The 25092-nt window shown below is 45.3% G+C and overlaps 1 protein-coding gene across 1 annotated transcript in view; it reads left to right on the top strand.

The window, feature by feature from the left end:
- Positions 1-906: 906 nt before the first annotated feature.
- LOC142584251 (thiopurine S-methyltransferase-like) overlaps positions 907-25092 on the top strand; it is a 37109-nt gene continuing 12923 nt past the window's right edge. Inside the window, exons 1-3 of the mRNA XM_075694397.1 lie at positions 907-1178; positions 1798-1927; positions 17268-17320. Coding sequence (XP_075550512.1) covers positions 1030-1178; positions 1798-1927; positions 17268-17320 — 332 coding nt within the window. The 5' untranslated portion in view covers positions 907-1029. The remainder of the gene's footprint in view (positions 1179-1797; positions 1928-17267; positions 17321-25092) is intronic.

Here is a 25092-nt window from a genome sequence, read left to right as displayed (position 1 = left end):
TATGGTATATGGGGCATTCGAGGAGTAGATGGCGAACATCCTCATCGTCGTGGCCACAGGAGCAAGCCGGGAGAGGAGCCTGTTTAATACGACAAAGGAAATTTTTGGTGCATGCTGTCCCAAGGCGCAGTCGATGAATTAGTGTCTCGGTACTTTTAGAAAGTTGCACATTCCGCTGGTATTTCAGTTGAGGGTCCACTTCGTAAAGGATTGATTCCTTAATGTTTTATTTCAATCATGTTGACATACACAACTCTTTCTTTAGTACTCTCAATATCCGTTTTATGTCCATTGGTGATAAAGGGAGGAGTGGAATTTCTGCATCTTTATGGGCCGATTTCGCCAGTGAGTCTGCTAGTTCGTTGCCTGCTATACTAGCATCTGAGCTTGAGAAAAACAAATGCATTTTTAGATAAAGATTTCATTCATTTGAAGAGGAGAAGCGTTTCGTTTTGTAGTATACTGCCTGCAAAGAGACGACAAACGAGGGAAGTAAACTTCCGGCGAGTTCACCGCTTGCCGACTGGCTGCTCTCTCCGCCCCATTTTCAGAAATTTTGCACGCTGCCACTCTGTGACGTTGCTGCAGCCGAGCAGAACGTGTATCGAACAAATGTCTCTGATCGCGCCCCAGAGCTACACGCTAGAAAATATTGGCCGCATAAAATGCGATGGGAGGTCACTGGTTGTATGCGTTATTGATGCTTGCTAATGAAACATTAGTTTCGACAGCAGGAGCAAATTTTGCATTATAGTAATAAAATATTTTATTTAAACTTCACCTAATTTAAGCTTTTATTATCTCCGAAATCGCTGGCGAACATGGTGTATTTGTTCCAATTGTCAACATCATCCTTACCGTTGTCGCCGGCACTACCTGACAGTTAAGTTGTTGTTCGTTAAAAAATTGATAATGTACTCACCTGCGCATGATGTCATTTGACCTTCGACACGAATAATATAAGTTCAAGTGCGTAGTGAGTGAGTGAGTGAAACAACTTTATTTGGTCCAGGATAGACGCGAAGTAAAATGCTCCCTGATAATTTTTGTGATCCTGTGAAGGTTAATACATTCTTTACTTTCAGACTTTTGGCAGACAACAAAGATGTTATTCTTGCGGGAAAATCACGTGCTCGCGTGTTCATACCCCTCTGTGGAAAAGCACATGAACTGAAGTGGTGAGTAAGCATCATGATGAACATTAGTCTCCGAAAACACTGATTGGCTGTATGAAAAAGATAAATTCCTCCATAAACATTGCAATTTTTTTATATATTGACAATATCTTACTCAAATATCATCTAAACGCATGACTCAATATCTTGAGCGGTTACGAAGAGAGGCTGATTTGTTTCAACCGCTGTTTCTTAGAATACACGCAAATTTCGTTTGGTTTGATAGTCAGGGAGATACATCCATGAACATTTTTTTCTTTACGACGGCCATGATGAATGTAGTCATGCTTTCAACTGGAACGGTCAAAAACACTGCCAAGCAGCTGCTAACATCAGAAATATAAAATGTCCCGATTTCTGAGGTCAAGGCTTTGGCTTCCTTTATTCTCGGTTGTCCATATTGCCTAAAAGTCATAATTTCGAGACAGTCTTTCTCGGTGAGTAATAATGTGTTAGAGTAACTCTTTGATGCTAAGAAACTAGCAAACGCTTTTACTAAATGGCTGTCACAACAGCTAAAGATGCAGATGTTTGCTTAAAATTGAGTGGTGGTACTTCGAACGTCACTTTACCTTTTAGTTTTGTTTGCTTTGTTTGTCACTTTGTCTTGTTTTACATGCAGGTTTTATGACCTCGGACACACCGTGATTGGCGTGGAGTTTGTGGAGGAATGCGTACGCAGCTTCTTCGCCGAGAACTTTCTGCAAGTGGAAGAGGCCAGTTGTCCCATCACTAAATGTAAAATACTCAGGGTAGGTAAAGTTTTACGTCGGCTAAGCTTCAGAAATTGAATTTCAAAAGTCGCAAAGAATGATCAGTTGATGTAGCAAGTAGTGAAATGAAGGGCACAGTTTGCGGCCCAAGACCACCTCTACATTCCATGTGGGCCAGTGTACATTGGAAAACATCGTCAATGCGGTAACCTAGATAGATAACAAAAAGTAATAGGTAAACCTTACAGTACCTTTAAGTAGAAAGAATTGCATAGGACATTCGTATTTATGATTCATATTGCTCATGACTCTTATTATTTGAGGAAGAACACTGAGCTTCATATAAATGTTCTCCTACAAGCAAAGGTATTTGCGATAACAAATTATGGGAGAATGCCTGCAAAATACTTAAGAGGTAGCACAGCAAGCTAGCGGCACCGTGGTTGATGGTGTTAAGCAGCAATGTCATGTTTCCCAGAACATTTATCTATAGCAATCGACTGCTCAATAATTCACATGGACAATATATAGATTTTTACTTCAGCATCTGGGAGTATAGGTATTGAACAGTTATTACATGTGGGATCGAAAGAAGTGAACAATTCCATTTTTGAGCATTGCTTGAGTCTCTTTGTGGAAAGGTCAATGGTGCTGCCTTTTACTTGTGAAATAGTAAAGAAGCATCGCTTAGTGGATCAACTAATGGGTAGAGTATCATAGATGAAACAACTGGGACTTCTGGAGACGGAAGCGAGCAATGTTGTACATGTTTTTAGCTGTAAGTATGATTAGCGACGGCGAAACATTACGTACATCTTGCTCACGTTCTATGGTCTTCGCTAACAGTTTCCACATTTGGAGTTACTGTTATAATGGCAAGTGCACCTCAGGGAAAACTAGTGTGGCGTTGAAATCACGCGCCTTTTTTAGGCCGTGCAACAGTTTACTGAGCTTCCAAAGGGAAACGCCACATCTTGGCTCAGATAAACGTTAAAAAAAGGAATATTGCTGCAAGCGTTTTCGCAAATCTTGGTTTTGGCTGCCAGTGTCCACAATTGTGGACACTTTCCCTCAAGCCAGGTGCTACTCCACGAAAAGTTAAGAACGATTACGATCGCGCGATTTAGCATTCTGTACCTTATAATAGTGTACGCTGCTTTCAAAACAGACCGCCATACGTTAGCTGAGGTGGCCGTTGAAAAAAAGAAAATGGCTGTGAGGCAGCCCACAAGGTCTTGTGTTCACCTTAGTGGACATGGCTTTTTGGAATCAAAATGTTTTTTAAATCATTTTTTTCGGAGCATCTGCAATAGTGCCGAATAAATTGTTAAAAACTGTTAGTCATTTCCTTGCCTACATTTCTGTCGCTCAGAAATGGGCTATATTATTGTATAATGGTCAAATTTTTAGTAATTACTGCTAGACCAACGAAAAGCATAACTTTCGGAAGATATAGGTCCCTCTCTGTAATTGGAAGGAACTTTAGTGTTTGTCTGGGCCTTGTGGAGACAACGTTAAATAACATTTAGTAAAGGAATTAACGGTGCTAGTTGCTGGACTTTCATGCTTGTATGACGCTTAGTGTTACGCTGACGGGAACAATGGACGAGCATAAAGAACAAAAGGTGGACATACGTGGCGCAGACTACCATCTTGTTTAATATTCTTAAAGAATATTCATATTTACAAGGTGATGGGGGGATATAAAAACATATGAGAAGGTGACGACGTGTGATGATGCGGTGGGCGGAAAAACATCGTTCACTTGCACCCGTTCGCCCTGGCAAACTCTACCTCTGCATCGATGAGCAACACGGACGGAGTGCTTACGCACTTCCCTTTTTCTTTTGCTATCGCAAGTGCTTCTAAATTCCTCGCTCTGTTTTGTTTTTGATTTTTTAATGCGCCAATGCTTTTGGTGCTTCCTATAAGCGGAGAGCATTTGCACTGTTTGCAGTGCACAGCCAAGGTTGTAGGCGCTCACAGGAGCAGACACGTAAATTTGTGCCGCCATATTCTGTCATTTAGACATCGTCTGGTTTGCCGAACGTGCACTTGCCCGCAATCCAGTGGGATTTGATAAACCACGGAACTAGCGCATTCCACGTACTTTCTCAGTTGCTTAGTCTGACAGAATGTAGCACTTATTTTTTTTATTTGGATACTGCGTTCACCCTCTTGCATGTGCCTTTTTGTTTTTGCGGAGTGGAGAACAGTAGTTTGACGTCATGGCTTTGGCCTGTATATTTTATTCTATGTGACAATCCATGCTTGTAAGGCAACACCACTTGCTTTTTTTCCTTTTAATTTGTCGTTTTCCTGCGCCATGTACGTTTATGTTTTGTTCATTAAGTTGGTATGGTAGATTCGTCAGTATAGCACTAAATGAAATCTAATTATGATAGTCAAGTAATGTGTACGCGACGGAAGCAGCAAGCAGTGCTGACACTTACACACTTTTGTTGCTAAATTTAGTGACTTACCTGCCAGTTTAGGGAGAACGTTTTCAATTTACCGACGAGAACCATTTCTTTAAAGTGACGTGAGAGATAAATAGGTAATGAGTTGGCAAATAGGGTGAAAAATTTGCCTCGAATATAGCCTGCTATATCGTACCATATACAAAAGGTAACTATGAGCCGTCGACATTGGCTGTAAGGCGCTTATAGCGTTTCGTGCATAGTTAAGCAATGTCTGCTTTCCTAGGATTCAGTGTGCTCACAAAATGCATATTTGTATTGTGATACCAATTATATGGACACAGCCGGCGCATTTCCGCCGACGTCGGAGGCATCGTCGCAAGGCACCGAGGGGAGGTGAGGGAGGGGGAGGCGTTCTACTGCGGCGGCTGCTGCTTATGGCGCGTCCGCACGCGTCCTGTCTTTAAAGTGATCTGCGATGGGGACAGAGTGCGCCGAGTGCTGATATCTTCATGTGCGCTCTGTTCACGACGCTTTTTTCACGTTGAAGCGACAGACAACGTGAAGGTGAATTCGATCGCTGCTGCTGCCACGCGTTCTAAGCCCAGAATTTTGACAACGAGTATGTGAGGTCATCGAGTGAGATGTGTTCATGTTTTCTTGTGCGCACGTGGCACCATGCCTGTGATTTAGATAGTAAGCGATTTAGATAGTAAGTTTGCTAGGCGATAAAACAACTGTCCTTAAGTCCGATAGCTGTGGAATAATTTGCAATCGAAATCAATGCTTTGCCTTTCCGGCACAACTGCAGCACTCATCTGTTCTTTATGAAACGTGTTTAAATGTTTCTTAATCCCCCTTTTGCTGTTATTGTGGCGCAATCGTGCGGTGGTCAGGTAAAACAATTTGGCAGGCGCCACTGTGCGCCGCCGATAGCAAGCCCTCGCAAGACTTGCGACTAAGCAAGCAGCGTGTGAGACCAGACGAAACAACGTGTACACGCCGTCATATTTGGCATCGTCAGCTATCCATGGAGCCCGCTGGTGAATTATTTGTACCCGGAGGTTTCTTCGGCGTGAAGAACGGCTGGAAAATGCGCTTCGGCAAGGCTTTACAAGCGCCTCCTTGGCCTGACACCACTGCACCCGTGGCGTAAAATGAAGAACTAATAATACAATATGAGCAAGCTAAAAAAACCCATGACTCGGATAGGGCGTGAGGTGTAGTTCTCAGGGCAAATATTACGTTTCACCACTGCATGTCTTGCTTTATGGTGTGCCATAGTGCTAGGCCTACATACATGCACAGGCAACGACAAGGACAGCAACGACATAAACAGAGAGGTATACTACATATGCCAATACATACCTGTCCCAAAGTGGTTCTCGCACGGTCGAGAATCTGCTGACGGCTGTCGTAGACGTGTTTGAGCATCTTGCCACTTCTCAGCCCTAATCCAGAGTTCAGGTTGCTGTGGATCACGTTTTAGCGACGGAAATTGAATAAAAAACCGCACTGTTCTGGTGGGATGGTTACGGGAGGTGCAGCCGTAAGTGCCACATGACATTGGCGTCGCGCCAAATTTCTATGGCACTAATGTTCTATGGCACTAGTGTAACGTACTCCCTCACCAGAGCAGGATTGGCCACCCTGGTGCAGTACTTGGCCACAACCTCCTATATGAACAACACAATCAAACCCCGGCCCTCAGTCCCCAGCAGCTGCGAAGCAACTGACCACGGCAGCGGTCAGACCTGCGACGCAGCAGGGGGTGCTAAAAATCCCTGGTTCCGGACAGGCCGCCATTGGAATATGAACCTGGCAACGTTTAACGCTAGAACGTTATCTAGTGAGGCGAGTCTAGCAGTGCTATTGGAGGAATTAGAGGGCAGTAAATGGGATATAATAGGGCTCAGTGAAGTTAGGAGGCCAAAAGAGGCATATACAGTGCTAAAAAGCGGGCACGTCCTGTGCTACCGAGGCTTAGCGGAGAGAAGAGAACTAGGCGTCGGATTCCTGATTAATAAGAATATAGCTGGTAACATACAAGAATTCTATAGCATTAACGAGAGGGTGGCAGGTCTTGTTGTGAAACTTAATAAGAGGTACAAAATGAAGATTGTACAGGTCAACGCCCCTACATCCAGTCATGATGACCAGGAAGACGAAAGATTCTATGAAGACGTGGAATCGGCGATGGGTAGAGTGAAAACTAAATACACCATACTAATGGGCGACTTTAATGCCAAGGTAGGCAAGAAGCAGGCTGGAGACAAGGCAGTGGGGGAATATGGCATAGGCACTAGGAATATCAGGGGAGAGTTATTAGTAGAGTTTGCTGAACAGAATAATATGAGGATAACGAATACCTTCTTCCGCAAGCGGGATAGCCGAAAGTGGACGTGGAGGAGCCCGAACGGCGAGACTAGAAATGAAATAGACTTCATACTCTGCGCTAACCCTGGCATCATACAAGATGTGGACGTGCTCGGCGAGGTGCGCTGCAGTGACCACAGGATGGTAAGAACTCGAATTAGCCTAGACCTGAGAAGGGAATGGAAGAAACTGATACATAAGAAGCCGATCAATGAGTTAGTGGTAAGAGGGAAAATAGAGGAATTCCAGATCAAGCTACAGAACAGGTATTCGGCTTTAACTCAGGAAGAGGACCTTAGTGTTGAAGCAATGAATGACAGTCGTGTGGGCATCATTAAGGAGTGTGCAATGGAGGTCGGTGGTAACTCCGTTAGGCAGGATACCAGTAAACTATCGCAGGAGACGAAAGATCTGATCAAGAAACGCCAATGTATGAAAGCCTCTAACCCTACAGCTAGAATAGAACTGGCAGAACTTTCGAAGTTAATCAACAAGCGTAAGATAGCAGACATAAGGAAGTATAATATGGATAGAATTGAACATGCTCTCAGGAATGGAGGAAGCCTAAAAACAGTGAAGAAGAAACTAGGAATTGGCAAGAATCAGATGTATGCGTTAAGAGACAAAACCGGCAATATCATTACTAATATGGATGAGATAGTTCCAGTGGCTGAGGAGTTTTATAGAGATTTATACAGTACCAATGGCACCCACACCGATAATGGAAGAGAAAATAGTCTAGAGGAACTCGAAATCCCACAGGTAACGCCGGAAGAAGTAAAGAAAGCCTTGGGAGATATGCAAAGGGGGAAGGCAGCTGGGGAAGATCAGGCAACAGCATATTTGTTGAAGGAGGGTGGGCAGATTGTTCTAGAGAAACTGACCACCCTGTATACGCAATGCATCATGACGTCGAGCTTACCGCAATCTTGGAAAAACGCTAACATAATCCTAATCCATAGGAAAGGGGATGCCAAAGACTTGGAAAATTATAGACCGATCAGCTTACTGTCCGTTGCCTACAAACTATTTACTAAGGTAATCGCAAATAGAATCAGGAACACCTTAGACTTCTGCCAAGCAAAGGACCAGGCAGGATTCCGTAAAGGCTACTCAACAATAGATCATATGCACACTAGCAATCAGGTGCTAGAGAAATGTGCGGAATATAACCAACCCTTATATATAGCTTCCATTGATTACGAGAAAGCTTTTGATTCTGTCGAAACCTCAGCAGTCATGGAGGCATTACGGAATCAGAGTGTAGACGAGCCGTATGTAAAAATACTGAAAGATATCTATAGCGGATCCACAGCCACCATAGTCCTCGATAAAGAAAGCAACAAAATCCCAATAAAGAAAGGCGTCAGGCAGGGAGATACGATCTCTCCAATGCTATTCACAGCATGTTTACAGGAGGTATTCAGAGACCTGGATTGGGAAGAAATGGGGATAAAAGTTAATGGAGATTACCTTAGTAACTTGCGATTCGCTGATGATATTGCCTTACTTAGTAACTCAGGGGACCAACTGCAATGCATGCTCACTGACCTGGAGAGGCAAAGCAGAAGAGTGGGTCTAAAATTAATCTGCAGAAAACTAAAGTAATGTTTAACAGTCTCGGAAGAGAACAGCAATTTACAATAGGCAGCGAGGCACTGGAAGTCGCAAGGGAATACATCTACTTAGGGCAGGTAGTGACTGCGGATCCGGATCATGAGACGGAAATAATCAGAAGAATAAGAATGGGCTGGGCTGCGTTTGGCAGGCATTCTCAGATCATGAACAGCAGGTTGCCATTATCCCTCAAGAGAAGAGTGTGTAATAGCTGTGTCTAACCAGTACTCACCTACGGGGTAGAAATATAGAGGCTTACGAAAAGGGTTCTACTCAAATTGAGGACGACGCAACGAGCTATGGAAAGAAGAATGATAGGTGTAACGTTAAGGGATAAGAAAAGAGCAGATTGGGTGAGGGAACAAACGCGAGTTAATGACATCTTAGTTGAAATCAAGAAAAAGAAATGGGCATGGGCAGGACATGTAATGAGGAGGGAAGATAACCGATGGCCATTAAGGGTTACGGACTGGATTCCAAGGGAAGGGAAGCGTAGCAGGGGGCGGCAGAAAGTTAGGTGGGCGGATGAGATTAAGAAGTTTGCAGGGACGGCATGGCCACAATTAGTACATGACCGGGGCTGTTGGAGAAATATGGGAGAGGCCTTTGCCCTGCAGTGGGCGTAACCAGGCTGATGATGATGATGATGAATGTTCAAAAGGCATTCCGTGCGCGTATCAGCCAGAAGGGCGACGCTCACACGTGAGTGAGTGAACTTTATTGGAGGTCTGGCAAGGACGCGAACTCGTCGCGCACCCGGCTAGTCTCAAGTCGGGACCGGTAGCTCTAGCCGATTGCCCCGGTCGCGGGCACATCGCACAGCCAGGATTTGCTTGTCTAGAGCGGGGCTACACAGAAGCAAGTCCCACTCCTCCTTGCTGAACTTGGGGTACCTCGAACTCCCAGAGCATGTGTGCTAGAATGGAAGTCTGCCCGCAGGACGGGCAGGCGTCGTCGCGATATACGCCGGTGTAAAGATCGTACGGAACGACCGGACACGGATATTTGGCGGTCTTCAACAGTCTAAGAGAAACGACTTGCGCCCTATTCAACTGACAAGCGGAACGCCTGCCATGGCCGGACTCGACTCACTCGAAGGAGATGGTAGAGGCCATGCGCCTGCGAAATCGCTTCGGTCCTCAGCCACGAGCGCACTGTGCAAGTGCAGCACTGCGTCGCAAAATGCAGATTTTTCCGGCCCTGCGCTTTCACTAAATACGTTAGATTAGTTCGCATTTGCAAAATACCATGTGAGACTTAGTCGCCTGGGTAATAGGATGAATGGAATATTCAAAGGCGTATACTTGGTTGAGGTTGGGCTCGTTTACAGAAGTCCGATAGCAGTACTTTCTTCTCGCATAGGTTTTAGACCAACCGGTACCGGAAAGAGCCTTCACGTAACGAAAGGGCGAAAACATAGTATTTGAACGGCGTAAAGGTCATGTAATTGTCACATGAGCTCGTCTTTATCGCGGAATTTTTCTGTACTCTAAGAAACTTCGAGAACTAGAACATTTCCAACTCTAGATGGCTACTCTATATTTATCCCCCCTCCCACTGTCGAATGTTCGGTACACTGAAACTTTAACTGGGGGTTTTCCTGTTTCTTGTAACGCCACGGCAAGCGGAGGCTCTCCTTGATTTAGAATGTGCTGTTGCAGCAACGCCTTTTTCTTCTGGAACATCATGCAGTTCCACTGCCAAATTATAATTCCTGTCCTGGCCATGATGAGGGAGAGAACAGGGCTTCCGGGATCAAGGAAGGCTCCGGATCGGGATGAGCTCATTCTTCGCCTCCTAGCCGGTCAGAAGACCGTTCTATGGTTTGATGTAGCGTGGACTTTCTTGTATATGATAGCGCTTTAGTTTGGTTAGCATGCTGTATTCGTGTTCCTTGAGGCGTGCCTCTAGTTTGTCCTCGTTAATCTTTCTGTTCATCTTTTTTCTTCTTCGGGTGGAGCCGTTTCGTGCTCCTCTACCTTCCTGTTCGCGGTGCCTACCGTATCTACCACCATGCTGCCCTCATCCTGCGTGTGGGGGGGAGGGGGCAGGAGGTGAGGGCTATTCCATGGACTGAGGTAAGCGGCCTTGTTGATGCCGCCTGTGTAGATCGCACGGTTGGGTTGGTTAGGTGCCCAACTTGCTCTTCGAGTTGATTTACTGCTTCAGTTGTTGTTGTGATTTTGTCTTTTAGTTGGAGATTTTCCTCATCTCTCCTTTTCCATGTCTTTCTTAAGTAAATTGGCCTGTGCCTCTAATTCTGGCATCTTACCTTGGGAGACCTCGTTAGCGAAACTGACAGGCATACCAGAGTGGGTCCTCGTGTCCCCTGGTTTCTGAAGGCCCGGCCAGTAGGTCTGGTTGTCCTTGGGTGGCGGCCTGGATGCTCTTCTGTCCCTGGACTTGGATCGTTGCCTTTTGTCCGTAGGCCGTAGCGTGACCCGTGTTGTCGGCCTGCTTCTACCCGCGGTCACTCCTCCCTTGTTTTGATCGGCCCTGGCCTCACTCCAGGCCTAGTCGCGTTGTTTAACACAGTGGAGCTACCTGTAACCCAGTGGAGCTAGCTGTAACCCAGTGGGGCTTCCTGCATGTCGGGTCGCCTAACCAATGCTCCTTCCCGCGAAGGAGACACTTCGGCTCACAGGCGTGATCCTCCGGATGATTTCTCAGCCCACAGCGTCTGCAGCGGGTGCTTATTGGGTCTGGGCCGACGCCTTGCGTGAGTTGAATATTGCCGCATCCGTAGGTCCCGTTGTACTTCTTCTTTTATAGGATCATGGAATCCATTGACTGAAAAATTTTGCGGCCTTCGGTACTTCCAGCTCATTGAAGTTAACGATGACCGATTCGCATGTCCTTCATGCGCATGTCCTTCATGTCCTTACTGCCGTATGTATATGGTTCCGCGGGCTGTCCAACGTATTGTGTTTTTTCTTCCGTCAGCTCTATGTTAAACCCGTAGATGACGCCTTTGTCCCCTTCGGGAATCGACAGGTGGTCAGTCATTTCGATGTCTTCTTCTCCGGCTCGGATGTTTTTGATCTAGGCGAAAGCTTCTGCCCTTTCTTTATTCTGGGTTTATATAAGGATTGCTCGGTTGTTATTCGTTGTTTTGTTGAAGACAATGTCGTCTTCTGCTATGGGGATGGCCCGCCGCCTTAAGCATGGCGTTTCCGGCGAGAACACCCAGCTTCTTTTTCATGCTGTCGGTTCCTCCTGCTGGTCCGAGGATAATCTTCTCTGTGCCCGATGGCAGGCAAACTTGAAGCTTGTCTGCCATCCGGTCTCCCATGGCCTTGTTTTTCTTCTGGTTTAATGGTTTTCGTGCCCTTTCTCTCGATAATATTTCTTCTACCTTCTCCTCCGGCGCGTATCTGCCGCCTATGGAGTGGCACTAGCCCTCTTCGGTTTCTTCTTTATCGGAGAAAGCGCCGGCGTCCATCTTTTCTCCGTCCTCCTCTCCTGCCTGTTTAACCAAATTGAAACTCTGCAGAGATTAGGCAAGTGGTGTTACCGTGCTGATGGTGGTTGTTCCCGTGATTCCCGGGTGTTCGCGCTTCTTGTCGTTCTTGAATTCGCAATGTAGGATTCAAACTCCCGAAGATATGAACATTTACGTTTGAGCTCAATGTGAACGCGACATCTCTACATCGCGCCCCCTAGCGTCCTCCCCTCATGGGGACAGCAAATTAAATTGGCAGAATGGCTGGAGTGGGATAGAAGGAAGCTCGCGGTATCAGGAGCACGCGTTCGATATCGCTAGACTGGCATGACACGCGTGTACGCGATCTCAGCCGATAGTCGCAGACGTGCCGAGACCGCCACACGATGCCCTACAAACAATGTTTTACCAGTTATCCGTAGTCCATTCTTGCCCTCATGTGGGCAATTCTACTAACCAGGATAGAGCAGAGTTTCTCGTCCTTTGGATGCGAGCATGGTCTGCCCGCTTTACGACATTCGTTAGAGCAGACCGCTGGATGGCCCGTGGGGGCAATCCAGCCCGCACCCAGATGTTGGCCCGTGCCACGTCTGCAGACGGTCTTATCGGCCTGTTGTCGCACCGGACCGACGCGGCTGTGACGTGCGTACGAAGCACGGAATGTGCACGTATGCACGTGCAAGTAATCAATTGCAGCGGCTGATGTTCAGTCTTCCATAATGCGTCCGCTCTTTATGAACGCGCGGTATGCTGTAGGGTTTACTTACAATATTTCCCGAGATGTTACCGGAACCTTCTTCGAAAGACACGCGAGTGGCACACAGTGAGGGGTCGAGTGCTAAGACAGAGTTGTGCGCATTTATATGTGCTTATAAATTAGAGCAGAGACGACGGAGTCAACGCTCGCATGTTTTGTGTGTGGCATTCTTAGCTACATCGATGGACATGGACGTGTTTGTCCCCAGGTTGCGTTCGAGTGCCGCCTTTAACAAGTCCATGGTTGCTTGGTAACTGTGGCTTCTTGTGAGCCAAGATAGCGCCCCAGCCAGCTGGGGCGCTATAACGTAAAACTATTCCAAACTTTTCTATTCCAATTCCGCTATCAGCCCTCCACGATTGGTCAAAAACTTTTTCGACCACCCCCACTTCACCTGTCTGTCACGCGACGTCACGAAAACCGTGATAGCTCCCCATCTTATATGATGTGTACACACTGATTATGCATGATTTGACAGAAAAAAGAAAAACAGTTATTTCTGATTCGACACTTTTTCGCCACTAGCCCTCGGCTATTGGTAAAAAGTCTTCGGGCTGCACCCACTGCACCTGCCTGTCACGCGACGTCACAAAACCGCACAAACTCACTGCGTCAAAGTGACGTTTACGCGATAAAGATGCATTAATATGCCGAACAAAGCTGAATTTTTTGCGGAACAGCCGCAGACTGCCCCTTTCCGAAAGGAATAGAAGATGGCTGCCGCCGATCGCTGAGACGCTGGCTACTCGCACCTGCCGGAGAGCATGGGTGTATTTGCGCATAATAAAGCTTCTTGCGTAGCCGTGTAACGTTTTCGAGCACTTTAGGCACGTTTACCGCCTCATTCTGCCAACTCTTCTTTGCTGAGGGTCTGCTTTAGCGTCATTCTTAAGCTTCCGTTGCATGCCACCGCGAGTTTCGACCAGCCACCACAAGCTAAGTAAGGGAAAGCCGACCAATCGTAGGCGCCGGCACCACCCTCTTCATCGGTTATCGATTTTCAGTGCACTGGCTCTGCCCCAGCGGATCCCTCTCCACTTGAGCGTTCTCCTCGCCTCTTGTCAGCCAATTAGATACGACATGCCGCTCAGTGTAGGCAATGTTATTCGTTTTCCAAGAAAACAAACGTGACCTCCTATGAACGAGGAGAGTGTTTGATTGGTCTGTACAAACAACCCTGCGGGTGACCGCCTGGTGCTTGCGTCGGTGGTTACGTAAATTTGACGTCAGGATATTGGAATAGAAACATATTGGAATAGTTTTACGTTATAGGGCCCCTGTTCTGTTACAAGATCGACGTTTGGGGATCTATAACGTAAAACTATTCCAAATGTTTATATTCCATTGCTGCTATCAGCCCTCCGCGATAGGTCAAATTTGGGCCAGCCCCCCTTCACCTGTCTGTCACGCGACGTCACGATAACCGCGATACCTCCCCATCTGATATGATGGGTATACACTCATTATGCATGATTTGAACGCAAAAAGGAAAACAGTTATTTCTGATTTGACGCCTATTCGCCATTAGCCCCCGGCTATTGGTCAAAATTTCGGGCTGCACCCACTTCACCTGCCTGTCACGCGACAAAGTAAAACCGCGAAAACTCACCTCGTCAAAGTGATGTGTACGCATTAAAGATACATTAATGTGCCGAACAAAACTGAATTTTCTTCTGAATAGCAGCAGGCTGCCCCATTCGGAAAGCAATAAAAGATGGCTGCCGCCGACGCCGATCGCTCAGGCGCTGGCTACTCGCACCTGCTGGAGAGCATGGATTTATATGCGTATAATAAAACATCTTGTGCGGCCGTGTAACGTTTTTCAGCACTTTCGGCACGTTTATGACCGTATTCGGCTAACTCATCTTCGCTGAGGATCCGTTTTAGCGTCGTTCTCAAGCATCCGTTGCATGCCACCGCGAATTTCGACCAGCCGCCGCAAGCAAAGTAAGGGAAAGCAGACCAATCGTAGACGCCAGGGCACCACCCTCTTCATCGTGTTATTGATTTTCAGTGGACTGGCTCTGCCCTATCAAATCACTCTCTGCTTGAGGGAGCCGCTCAGTGTAGGCAATGTTATTCATTTTTCAAGCAAACAAAAGTGACCTCCTACGAACGAGGAGAGTGTTTGATTGGTGTGTTCTGACAACCCTGTAAGTGACCACCCGGTGCTTGCGTCGATGGTTACGCAAATTTGACGTCAGGAGATTGAAATAAAATTATGTTGGAATAGTTTTACGTTATAAGGCCCTTCATTTCATTAAGGCCGATGGCAGTTGTTATCGTCGGTACTATTGGCGTTAGGAAACTGAAGATGGCATGGTCTTGCATAATCGGGGTATTGCGGGCGTCTTCATTGAAGGCAGGCACCAAGGCCGGCGGAGCGTCGGAAGCTCCGACACCAGGCACCAACACAGCGCCCGGAGGCGTGCCCACGCGGGCCTCAGTAGCCTAGCACGCCACAGGCGCTACTGAATGAGCAGCACCCGAGCAGTGCACGGCGCCGGGTGCTTCACGTACCAGTGCCAGCTGGCCTCGAAGCTCGTCAGTGCTGCAACACTGTCTTGCCGCGAACGCATGCTTGTCCGAATACTCCCGCAATAACTGCCTCAAAAGGTCTAAAATCTAGGGATGGTGATTGTTTGCAACTTTGCACTTGAAATCTCACAGGACATCGATGATCTAGTTTTGAAAATCCTCCGCACTGTGAAAGGACGTGAGTGCGCTTGGATAGAGTTCAAGACAGCGACAGCGGCATCCTGAATTGGAGCGCCGTGCCTGCCCAAAGCGACCTGCGCCTCCTTCCCACGGGGGTTATGTTCGACATCTCGTGGTATACGGCCCGTATTTGATGAAAATACTTATCCGTCCGAGTGCGGTAAACTACTCAAGCATATAGGACTGCTCCCGGACGGCGACCCAAACCAAGGCCGCTTTGTATCAGCCATGGCCCAAGCACTGGGCATGACTACATTTCCGCTACTGCCACATTTCCCGCTGCTGCCACTGCCGATAGTATTGCCGAACTAGCTTTCGTCACGGCCGTCATCGGAAGCCTGGACCTGACTGTTGGTCTCCTCGCTCCCGCTCACTACATGCTGAAGTTGCTGCTCAGAGGCACTTACTCAGCCGCTGGCTGTCGCCTCGAAGTCGTCAGTTCCTAACCCCACAACCTCTCCTCTAAAGAAAACGGAGAGAGAGGGGGGGAGGGGCACACTGTACATACAGGACAGTTTTATCTCCAGTTGTTTTTTTTAATAATTTCGTGAAATAGTAGACTGATACGCAACGCTCTCAGAGACGGTTCACTCCACTCTTTGCCTAGCGCCATTTGACAATTGCATGAAGCTTCGCGAAGCTATGTTCTACGTCGTGGTGAATTAGCACGATATGTGCCATAGCACGCTAGACGATACACCACATGTGTCGGTTAAATGGCTTCTTCACATGCTGGGCGATTGTTGGTTAACGTCGAGCGTCAATTGATAGGTCATCACTTCGTAACTTCTTTGCACCTCATTGTTAGACCAATCACAAAGTTCCATGGTAAATAAACGTAACTGATTTTAGTAGATAAGTTATGTGGAAAGGTTGAATGGAATTGTTTGACTTAGTGTTTGGACAGGCTATTAGAAAGGTCTCAAGGATTACCAATGTGCTCAGCAAGTTTGATGACGGACCTTTGTCGGCAGAGGTAATCATAATACACCGGCGTGAGAACATTCCATCGGACGAGGATGAAATAATTATTGTGTTTATTGTTCTTCAATTGATAGACTAAGCGCCTTGAGTAGTTAATTTCTTTTTATTCTTCCTTCGCTTTTTCAAACCAAACGTTCCCAAATACCTACTTTAGATAGCGAACCAGAATCTTGTATTTCGTTAACCTTCTTGACTTTCCTATTTCTCCCGCGCACTCTTCTGACGAGCAAATTGCAAACATTTAAAGTTTAAGTAAAGCACAATAAATTGAGTCACAAAACTGTCACGGTTGCAGTTTTAGGTCTCAATATATAAAAGCAGCAGGAATGCTACCTCGGCGGAGCCATTGTCTGAGAGGAGGCGGCAACATTGCCTGCATGCTTACATCTTCGTTTGATAATTTCCCTCACGGGGCTTTAAGGAAAAGGAAGGGAAGAGTAATGAATCAGAAGGTGACAGTTGATTATGCAATATTAGAACGTGCGGACATTCAATAGCGGAACATCATAACTATTGCCAATGTAGAACCAAAATGGCACGATGAGGCAGTTCGCCTTTTGTGAATGACGTATGGTACAGACATCATAAATGCCATAAAGGAAAGTTGGAACCTAAATGGACTTGTTAATGCGAAGTACTGTCTGTCAAAGAAATAAGCCCCTAATTGCGAACGAAAGGCCAAGTGCGGTATGCTACGAGTTTACGCATAAGCATGTCGTTTCAGCAATAAAACTTGAATATTCATGTCGTACAGCCTTATCGTAAAACTCACTCAGCAGTCTTTTCAATTGAAAAATTGAATAAATCGAATAATCAATTGAATAATAATCTATAAACCAAAATAAATTAATTGAATAAATAAAGAAACGTTGAAATTGCTTTTTTGGTAATGATCCAGAGTACACGTGGCCTGATGTGAGAGGTACTGTTTCCGTGGAAATAAAAGCAATATTGGTGAATTTGTTTGTTAGGGACCTATTCAGGGTAATTTTAATAGCCATGTCAGTATTATGCTGTGGAATGACGTAACTTTCTAAACGTTTCTTTCCTTCCTTTCATGCGTAGACAACTGACCATCGGCTGCAAGTGTTTATCTGCAACATATTCAACTTTCACAAGTAAGAACAGCTTGAATTTCTTATTAATAGCTTCTTTTGAATACGTCGGAAACGTTAATAATTTATGCTCTTTATGAAATACAAAAACATATCGCCCTTACGATTTGTTCCTTTAGTTTAATGAAAAAAATATGTTCGAAGTTTATCGAGAGACGAAAGTAAATACCTTTCCGTATTTATCTTCGCAGGAAAAGCACAGGTACACTTCAAACCATATTGTCATCGAAATGACAGTTTAGGCAGGGTCACATTGAATTTGCGGACAAAAGGGATGGAATAAATGTCGGTAACTTACGTTTTCAAGCAATAAAATGAACAAGTGTATTTTAGATAACTAAAAGCTGTTCTGCGCCCTGTAGTCAATCGTTTGCGTTGCTTTCTGTATGTCTTTTCCTAGACAAACTGTTGGAGATAAAAGACAGTGTGACGATATTCAACCTTCATTTTATCAGAATTCCTATCACTGTTGAAGACGGTTTAGCTTTTCCTAACACCTACTAGTCTGAAGTCACGCGGCCTAATGTCACTGGTATTACTTTAACCAAAAGTTAGTGGTATTCTTTCTTAGGCTTGTGCATTCTGTAACATTGAAAATTATTAGCGTTGGCAGGCATGGGATGACATTTTCTGTGTCTGTCGGTCTTCAGCACACAACATTATGTCGGGGTTGACAGAAAACGTTTTGAATAGCTTTTGTCAATTCAGATGGAGAAGTGCGGCTATATATTAATCTAATCATAAGCAGGCGCCTTGAGAAATTTAATGTGGTGTATGAAATAACATTATTTCAAATTATGTAGAACGTCGTTACACTTTTTAAACGTCGACGATGAAAGCACTAGGCGCCAACATTCTCTTGTTTTCTCATTCCTGAGGCAAAAAAGTAATTGCGCGATTAACAAAATGTAAATTTGTCTGGAAGAATTTTGTTAGGAGTTGACATAAGAGACTGTAAGGAGCAGCAAATGGGAATATGTTTATGGCCATATGACTAATCATTGCTGCTCTCCAACTAAGTGACAAAGCAGCGCAGGTGATTTTGACTTTCTTCTGCACAGTCAAATATTTAAGTGCTGAAAGACCCAAGAAAGGTGTAATACCCTAACGATGGTTAAATATCCGCGTAAAAAACGGCATCCTATACTCATACTAGTAACAAACACGAATTAATGGCGACAGCGATAGACCCCTTCTATGGATGCTCAGAGTGACCACTTGTTACCACAGAGCGATCATGCACGACTTCCCATACATAAACTGTTGTAAAGAACAATTATTACAACAAGAAAGTAGTACCTTTCCGGTCATTCAATATTTTTCTAAAAAATGAGAAACTATGCTCGACAGTCACAATGCTCCGGCTATGTTACCTTTCAACATAGCTCAGAATTTTTTCTGAACTTTCTTAGAAAAGCTTTCATGAAAAGGGTTTTCGTCATCATCAGCGCCTATTTTATGTCCACTGCAGGACGAAGGCCTCACACTGCGATCTCCAATTACCCCTGTCCTGAGTCAACCAATCCAACTAGCACCCTCAAATTTGCTAATTTCGTCGCACCACCTAGTCCTCTGCCGTCCTCTACTACGCTTCCCTTCTTTTGGTACCCGTTCTATCACCCTAATGGTCGAATGGTTATCTAATCTGAGCATTCGAGTAGCTTTCCAGCGCCATTTATTTGTTTTATATGTCAATTACAATATCGTCTATACCCGTTTGCTCTCTGATCCAAACCGCTCTCATTCTGTCTCTTAAAGTTATGCCTAGCATTCTTCATTCCATCGCTCTTTGCGGGGTCCTTAACTTGTTCTCAAGCTTCTTTGTCAGTCTCCAAGTCTCTTCCCCTTATGTCAGCACAGATAAAATGCACTCTTTGTATAACTTCATTTTCAATTATAACGGTAAGCTTCCAGTCTGTAGCTCACGATGTGTGCTGTATTCGATCCAACCCATTTTTATTCTTCTGTCAATTTTCTTCTCGTGTTTAGGGTCTCCTGTGATTAGTTGACCTAGCTTAACGTACTCCTTCACAGACTTTAGAGGCTGACTTGCGATTCTGAACTCTTGTTCCCTTACCCGGTTGTTCATCCTTACCTTTGTCTTCTACATAATAATGTTCAACCCCACTCTTACACTTTCCATGTTAAGGTCCTCAATCATTTGTCGTAACTCGTCTGCAGTGTTGATGAATAGGACGCTGTTATCGCCAAACCGAAGGTTGGTGAAATATTCACCGTCAATCTCTACTTCTACACCTTACCTGTTTAATACCTTGAATACTTCATCCACGCACGCGGTGAATAACATTGGAGAGAGTGTGTCTCCTTGTCTGACCCATTCTTCATAATATCTTCCTACATTCTTTGTGTAGAACTAAGGTGGCGGTGGAGTCTCTAGATATATGCCGAGGTATTTATGGAAGCGGTATGCACTCTTTGATTACGTAATGACTCTATGACTGCAGGTAACTCTACTAAATCAAATGCCATTTCGTAATCTATGAAAGCCATATAGAGAGGTTTCTTCTACGCTGCGGATTTGTTGATTACCTGAATAATGGCATGGATGTGATCCATTGTAGAGTATGCCTTCATGAAGCAAGCCTGTTCTCTTGGTTGACTGAAGTCCAGTGTTGCCCTTATTCTATTGGAACTTATTTTGGTAAATATATTATGTATTACTAGGAGTAAGCTCATGAGCCTATAAGTTTTCAGTTCTTTAACGTCTCCCTTTTTGTGGATTAGATTAAGATTTGCATTCATCCAGTCATCTGGGACCCTTGCAGTCGCTAGACACTTTGTATAAATAGCGGCCAGTTTTTCTAGCATTATGTCTTCTCCACGTTTGATTGAATCGAATGTTATCGGTCTTCTCCTGCCGCTTTTCCCTGTTTCTTCTCTTGCAAGGCTTTTCTGACCTCATCCATAAATATAGGAGGAGTTTCTGTATCCTGTTCATTATTGTTTTGAATGGAGTACTCCGGAGTCTTCTGGGTACTGTACAGGTCAGTATAGAATTCTTCCGCTGCTTTTATTATACCTCCGAAATTGCTCATGATATTACCCTTCTCATCTTTGAGTGCAGACATCTGGGTTTGTCCTATGCCAAGTTTCCTTCTCATTCATTTCAGGCGGTGTCCATTTTTTACGGCTTCTTCAGCGTTTTAATTTCTAATATCACCTATTTTCGCCTTGTAGACCAGTTGTGACAGTTATCTGAATTCTATCTTATCGCTTCAGTTGGATATATTCATTCTTTGTTGTTTATTTATTGGGTCCTCTGTTACTTGGGAGACGTTGCCTACTGGTTGCCTTGGTGCCTTACCTCCCACTTCACTTGCTGCCTCTGAAGCGAGCCTTGCTACAGCTTCATTCATTGCCTCTATGTCATCTTCGTCTCTGTTCTAAGGCTGTACATTTCTTTCCCAGTACTAGCCTGAATTTGCCTGATTTTTATCCTTACCGTCTTTAATTTGACCTCTATCTTCCTGACCAATTTTGCATTTTCTCTGTTCAAGTTGAGGCGAATCCTACAGCCCTCACTAACCTATAATCACTGCACTTTACCCTACCTATCGCTTCTACATCTTGCACTATGCTGAGATCAGCAAAAAGTATGAAATGAATTTCATTTCTTGTTTTATTATTTGGGCTTTTCCAGGTCCATTTTCTGTAGATAGGTTTCCTGAAAAAAGGCGTTCATTATTTTTAAGCTTATTCCATTCTGCGAATTCTACCAGCACCTCTCCCCTAGCGTTTCTAGAATCGACGCCGCAGTTGCCAAACTCCTGTTCACCCGGCTGTTTTCCCACACTTTTGCATTGAAGTCACGTATTACTACTGAATACCGAGTTTGCACTTTTCTCATCCATAATTGAACATCTTCATAAAGCGGATCTACTTCCTCATTGTCGTGACTGAATGTTGGAGCGTAGGGTTGTACTACTTTTAATCTATACCTGCTACTAAATTTGATTACGACTTCTGCTACCCTTTGAATAATGCTGTAAAATTGGTAAATGTTGCCCGCTATGTTCTTAGGAATTCGGAATCCCACCCCGTATTGCTTCTGATCAGGGAGACCTCCATAGCAGAGGACATGACTGTTATTTACCAATGCATAAAACTCACCAGTTCTTCTAATCTTACTAAGGCCAGAACGTCTGATAGTTCCTGAAAGAGTCCTGCTAGGCTAGCCTTACTCGACAGAGTTCGGGCGTTACAAGTTGACAGGGTAAGTTTACAATGGCGGCCTGTCCGGACCCAGAGATTCTAAGCACCCCCTGCTGCGTTACAGGTCTGACTGCCGCTTTGGTCAGGTGCTCCGTAGCTGCTGGGGACTGAAGGTCATTGGTGTAATTGTCATATCATCAGGAAGGTTGTGGCCGAACACTGCACCAAGGAGGCCAATTCCTTTTCTGGTGCGAGAGGGTTTTTGTTCAAGCTTAGTGGGCCTCCCTAATTTGGTTTTACCTGGAGTAGTATTGCCCGACTTGCTCTCGGCGTCATTCGCGGGTGTCAGGCGTCACTCCAAACCTGCAGATGTAGTGCATCTGCAGGCTTGGGGGTTTTATCGCTTCTCAATAAATTGTCTAATTTGGCGCATGCGGAAAAAATATGGTAAATGTTCTGCAAACACTTATTTCATTGGCAGAACAGTAATCTTGTTCCGCTTACTCAACGTTTATGAAACCGTCTGCACCAAAATACCCTCGTCATTGATGGCACGTAAACCGCGGGGAAGTGGGGGGGGAGGTCGAAGGAACTTCCCGTACTTTTGCGCTGTACAATTTGGGAGTTTAATAAATCAACTAGTTCCTTTCTGTTTGGAAAGTGTATTTTTATCAAAAAGTTTTATTGCCTTTTATAGATCTGTGTTTTTCACACCGGGATGATGTATACGTATCATTTAGGTGCCACAAATACATCATTTATATTTATTTCCTTCTAGGTATTTCGATTACTCCTGATCCAAGACTTAACCGAGTGACGTTCTACATTTGACGTGCCCATTGTCGGCATCGGCATCTTGGAGAGCCAGTTTATAGAAAGATACGTCCATGATGATATAGAAAATTTTCATCACATAGTCGAAAATTTATTGCACTTCAGAGCTGACAGCTCTGTGGTCCTGTGTTTTCAAGTTCGATGAACCTAAAGAACAGTACTCTTACTTGCGGGAACTATGGTTTGCATATTATTTTGTTTGGCGGCCTGAGATTTGTGGCCAACTACTGAGCCAGTTACATTAGGCTCCTGCCCACGATAGTTCACACTTTGCAGGGGAGACAAAAGAAGTCTCTTTAAAGGTACCAATGTTGGGCTGGATAATGATTCGACGAGTTTCACAGAGTACCGGTACAATAGAAAAATTGGACCGAAGGTCCTTATCTGCACAAACTAAGAAGTTGAGAATCAGCTTTGCCTTGGGAAATCCGTACAATAGGTTTTACACACATAGGTGCGCACAAATCGCAACATTTGGCAGAAAGGTACCGTCAGTCAAAACACCTTCACAGCTTCCTCATCAGTTGCTTATTTAACAGCCACATGAATGCACATATTCTGCTGCAACATGGATCAACATTTTTTTCACAATTAATACATAGAAGAAGATTTTGAAGAGTGGCGAAAGTCCCCTTATTTCTGACGCCGAATCAATACTAAAGCTATTACTGTAGCTGAAAATTGCCAATCCCGATATCTACTTACACCAATGTAACCTTATGCCCCCATACAGGTCTCGCAAACATCCAGAAAAATAAAAGAAAACGCCATAGAAATAACAGTTAGTGTAAGATGATCGTTTGGGAAATAATATTGTTACAAAGCGTGAGACATTCATTCAGAAGGCTCGATGCGAAAGCACTGGATAGGAAGAGGCCGCAACACCGAAAAACAGTCTTCCTCTTCTTTCTCTTCCACCTCTCCCTCCGTTCCGTACTAACGCGCCGTTACACTGATCCTAGCGCAGATGAAGAGTCGGGCTTCTTTGCACTTGGTGCATGGCTTGAGCCTGGCGGCATGCTTGACTTGAATCCGGGAAGAACGTCGGCCTTTGATGATGAGGCGCGCTATGTTATAGTTCGCCTCGCTGATACGGTCGAGTATCACAATGGGGGCATCATAGTGTGACAAAAGCTTTGTGCACAGACCGCGCTTTTGTACTGGGCTCCCCAACTAGATTTATGTTGCCAGCGCTATAGGTAATGGGCCGGCGGTGGCTGCCATATCTTACCTTTGATGTAACCTGAGAAGGTTACATCAAAGGTAAGATACGGCAGTAGACGACCAAGCCTACAAGCCTCTTCGGCCCGACAGAGTGTCTTAGCTATACAATTGGTTTCAGAAGTCGACAACGGGATGATAGTGACTAGAGTTCCACGAGGCGGACATGCATACAGAAGAAAAAACGGCTGTAGGAAGTCGTCTCGTGTCTCGCAGTGTTAAAAGCGTACGTCATAAATGACGAAATGTCGTACCAATTCCTTTGATCTGACGTGACATACTTTGCAATCATGTAGGCAAGCGTTCGGGTGGAACTCCCGAACGCTTGCCTACATTGGCCATTGGCTTGGGGATGGCATCACATTGAATCACGGAGGGTAGAAGTACACAAGCCTTGTAGTTGTTCAACAACATCCACGGTGAACTTGCGGCCACGCTGGCTGATTATCACTGGACGCGGTCCTTGCCGAAGGATGATGGAGTGGAGCAAGAGGGACCGCTCCAGAAGTGGCGGAGGGTATGGCTACCGTCTCACCGTAACGGTTATGTTAGTCGACGCACACGGCTATACAGCCGTGGCGCAAGGAGGATAGGGGAAAAGGGCCCAGTAGATCAATGCCAACCTGCTCAAAAGGGGAGCTTGGAGGCAGCAGAAACTGAAGCTGACCGGCGGGCGCCTTGCTCGCGCATTTATGATGTTGACACGTCGTGTACCTGGCAACGTATTGTTCGGTAGTATGACGCATTTTAGGCTAATAAAAGCGTTGTTTATCCATGTACCGAATCTGCACCGATCTCAAGTGGCCTGAGGTGGTCGGCATTGTGCATGCTAAGTAAATGAAATAAAATATGGGGTTTAACGTGCCAAACCCATTTTTTGATTATGAGGCACGCCGTAGTGGAGAACTCCGGAAATTTGGACCATTTGTGGTTCTTTAACGTGCACCTAAATTGTGATCGTGCGTGATAAGCAAAATAGATTATCGGCGGCTCTCCGTAACCACTAACAGCAGGTGCACCACGTGTAGAGTTGTTCCCCTTGCATAGTAAGCCATCCCGAACACAAAAATGATGTGCTAGTGTAGAATTTCGCGTGGTGGAAAAGCCCGGCAGTAAACTCGGGTCGTTCATCTGTTCAGTCTTGAATACATTGCTGTTGGGAAAGGCAGATGCCAGGGAAGCAAAGTAATGGTTGACGTTGTGAGTGTCGCAGTCGGTGGAACTAAGTGGCATCCTTGAAAGGCAGTAAGCGTAGCGTCACGCCGGCTGGTCTTATGCTATACAGTGAACTCATACCTTTCAAGTCTAAGGACCCAGTGCGCAAGTCGACCAGATGGATCACGCGAATTCACGAGCCAACAGAACGATTGGTGGGCCGTGACGACTGTGAAGGGCCGTCCTTGCAAGTATAAACGAAGCCTCTGGACTGCGAAGATTACGATAACAAATTCCTGTTCGATCATGGTGTAATTACGCTCTGGCTTGCTTAGAGAGCGGCTGGCGTAAGAAATGACGTGTTCTATGGCATAGAAGCGTTGGCAGAAAAC

The sequence above is a fragment of the Dermacentor variabilis genome, chromosome 6 (genome assembly GCF_050947875.1).
Source record: "Dermacentor variabilis isolate Ectoservices chromosome 6, ASM5094787v1, whole genome shotgun sequence".
Lineage (NCBI taxonomy): Eukaryota > Metazoa > Arthropoda > Arachnida > Ixodida > Ixodidae > Dermacentor > Dermacentor variabilis.
The sequence above is the reverse complement of the archived record's forward strand: the minus strand, read 5'-3'. Positions and strand labels throughout refer to the sequence as shown.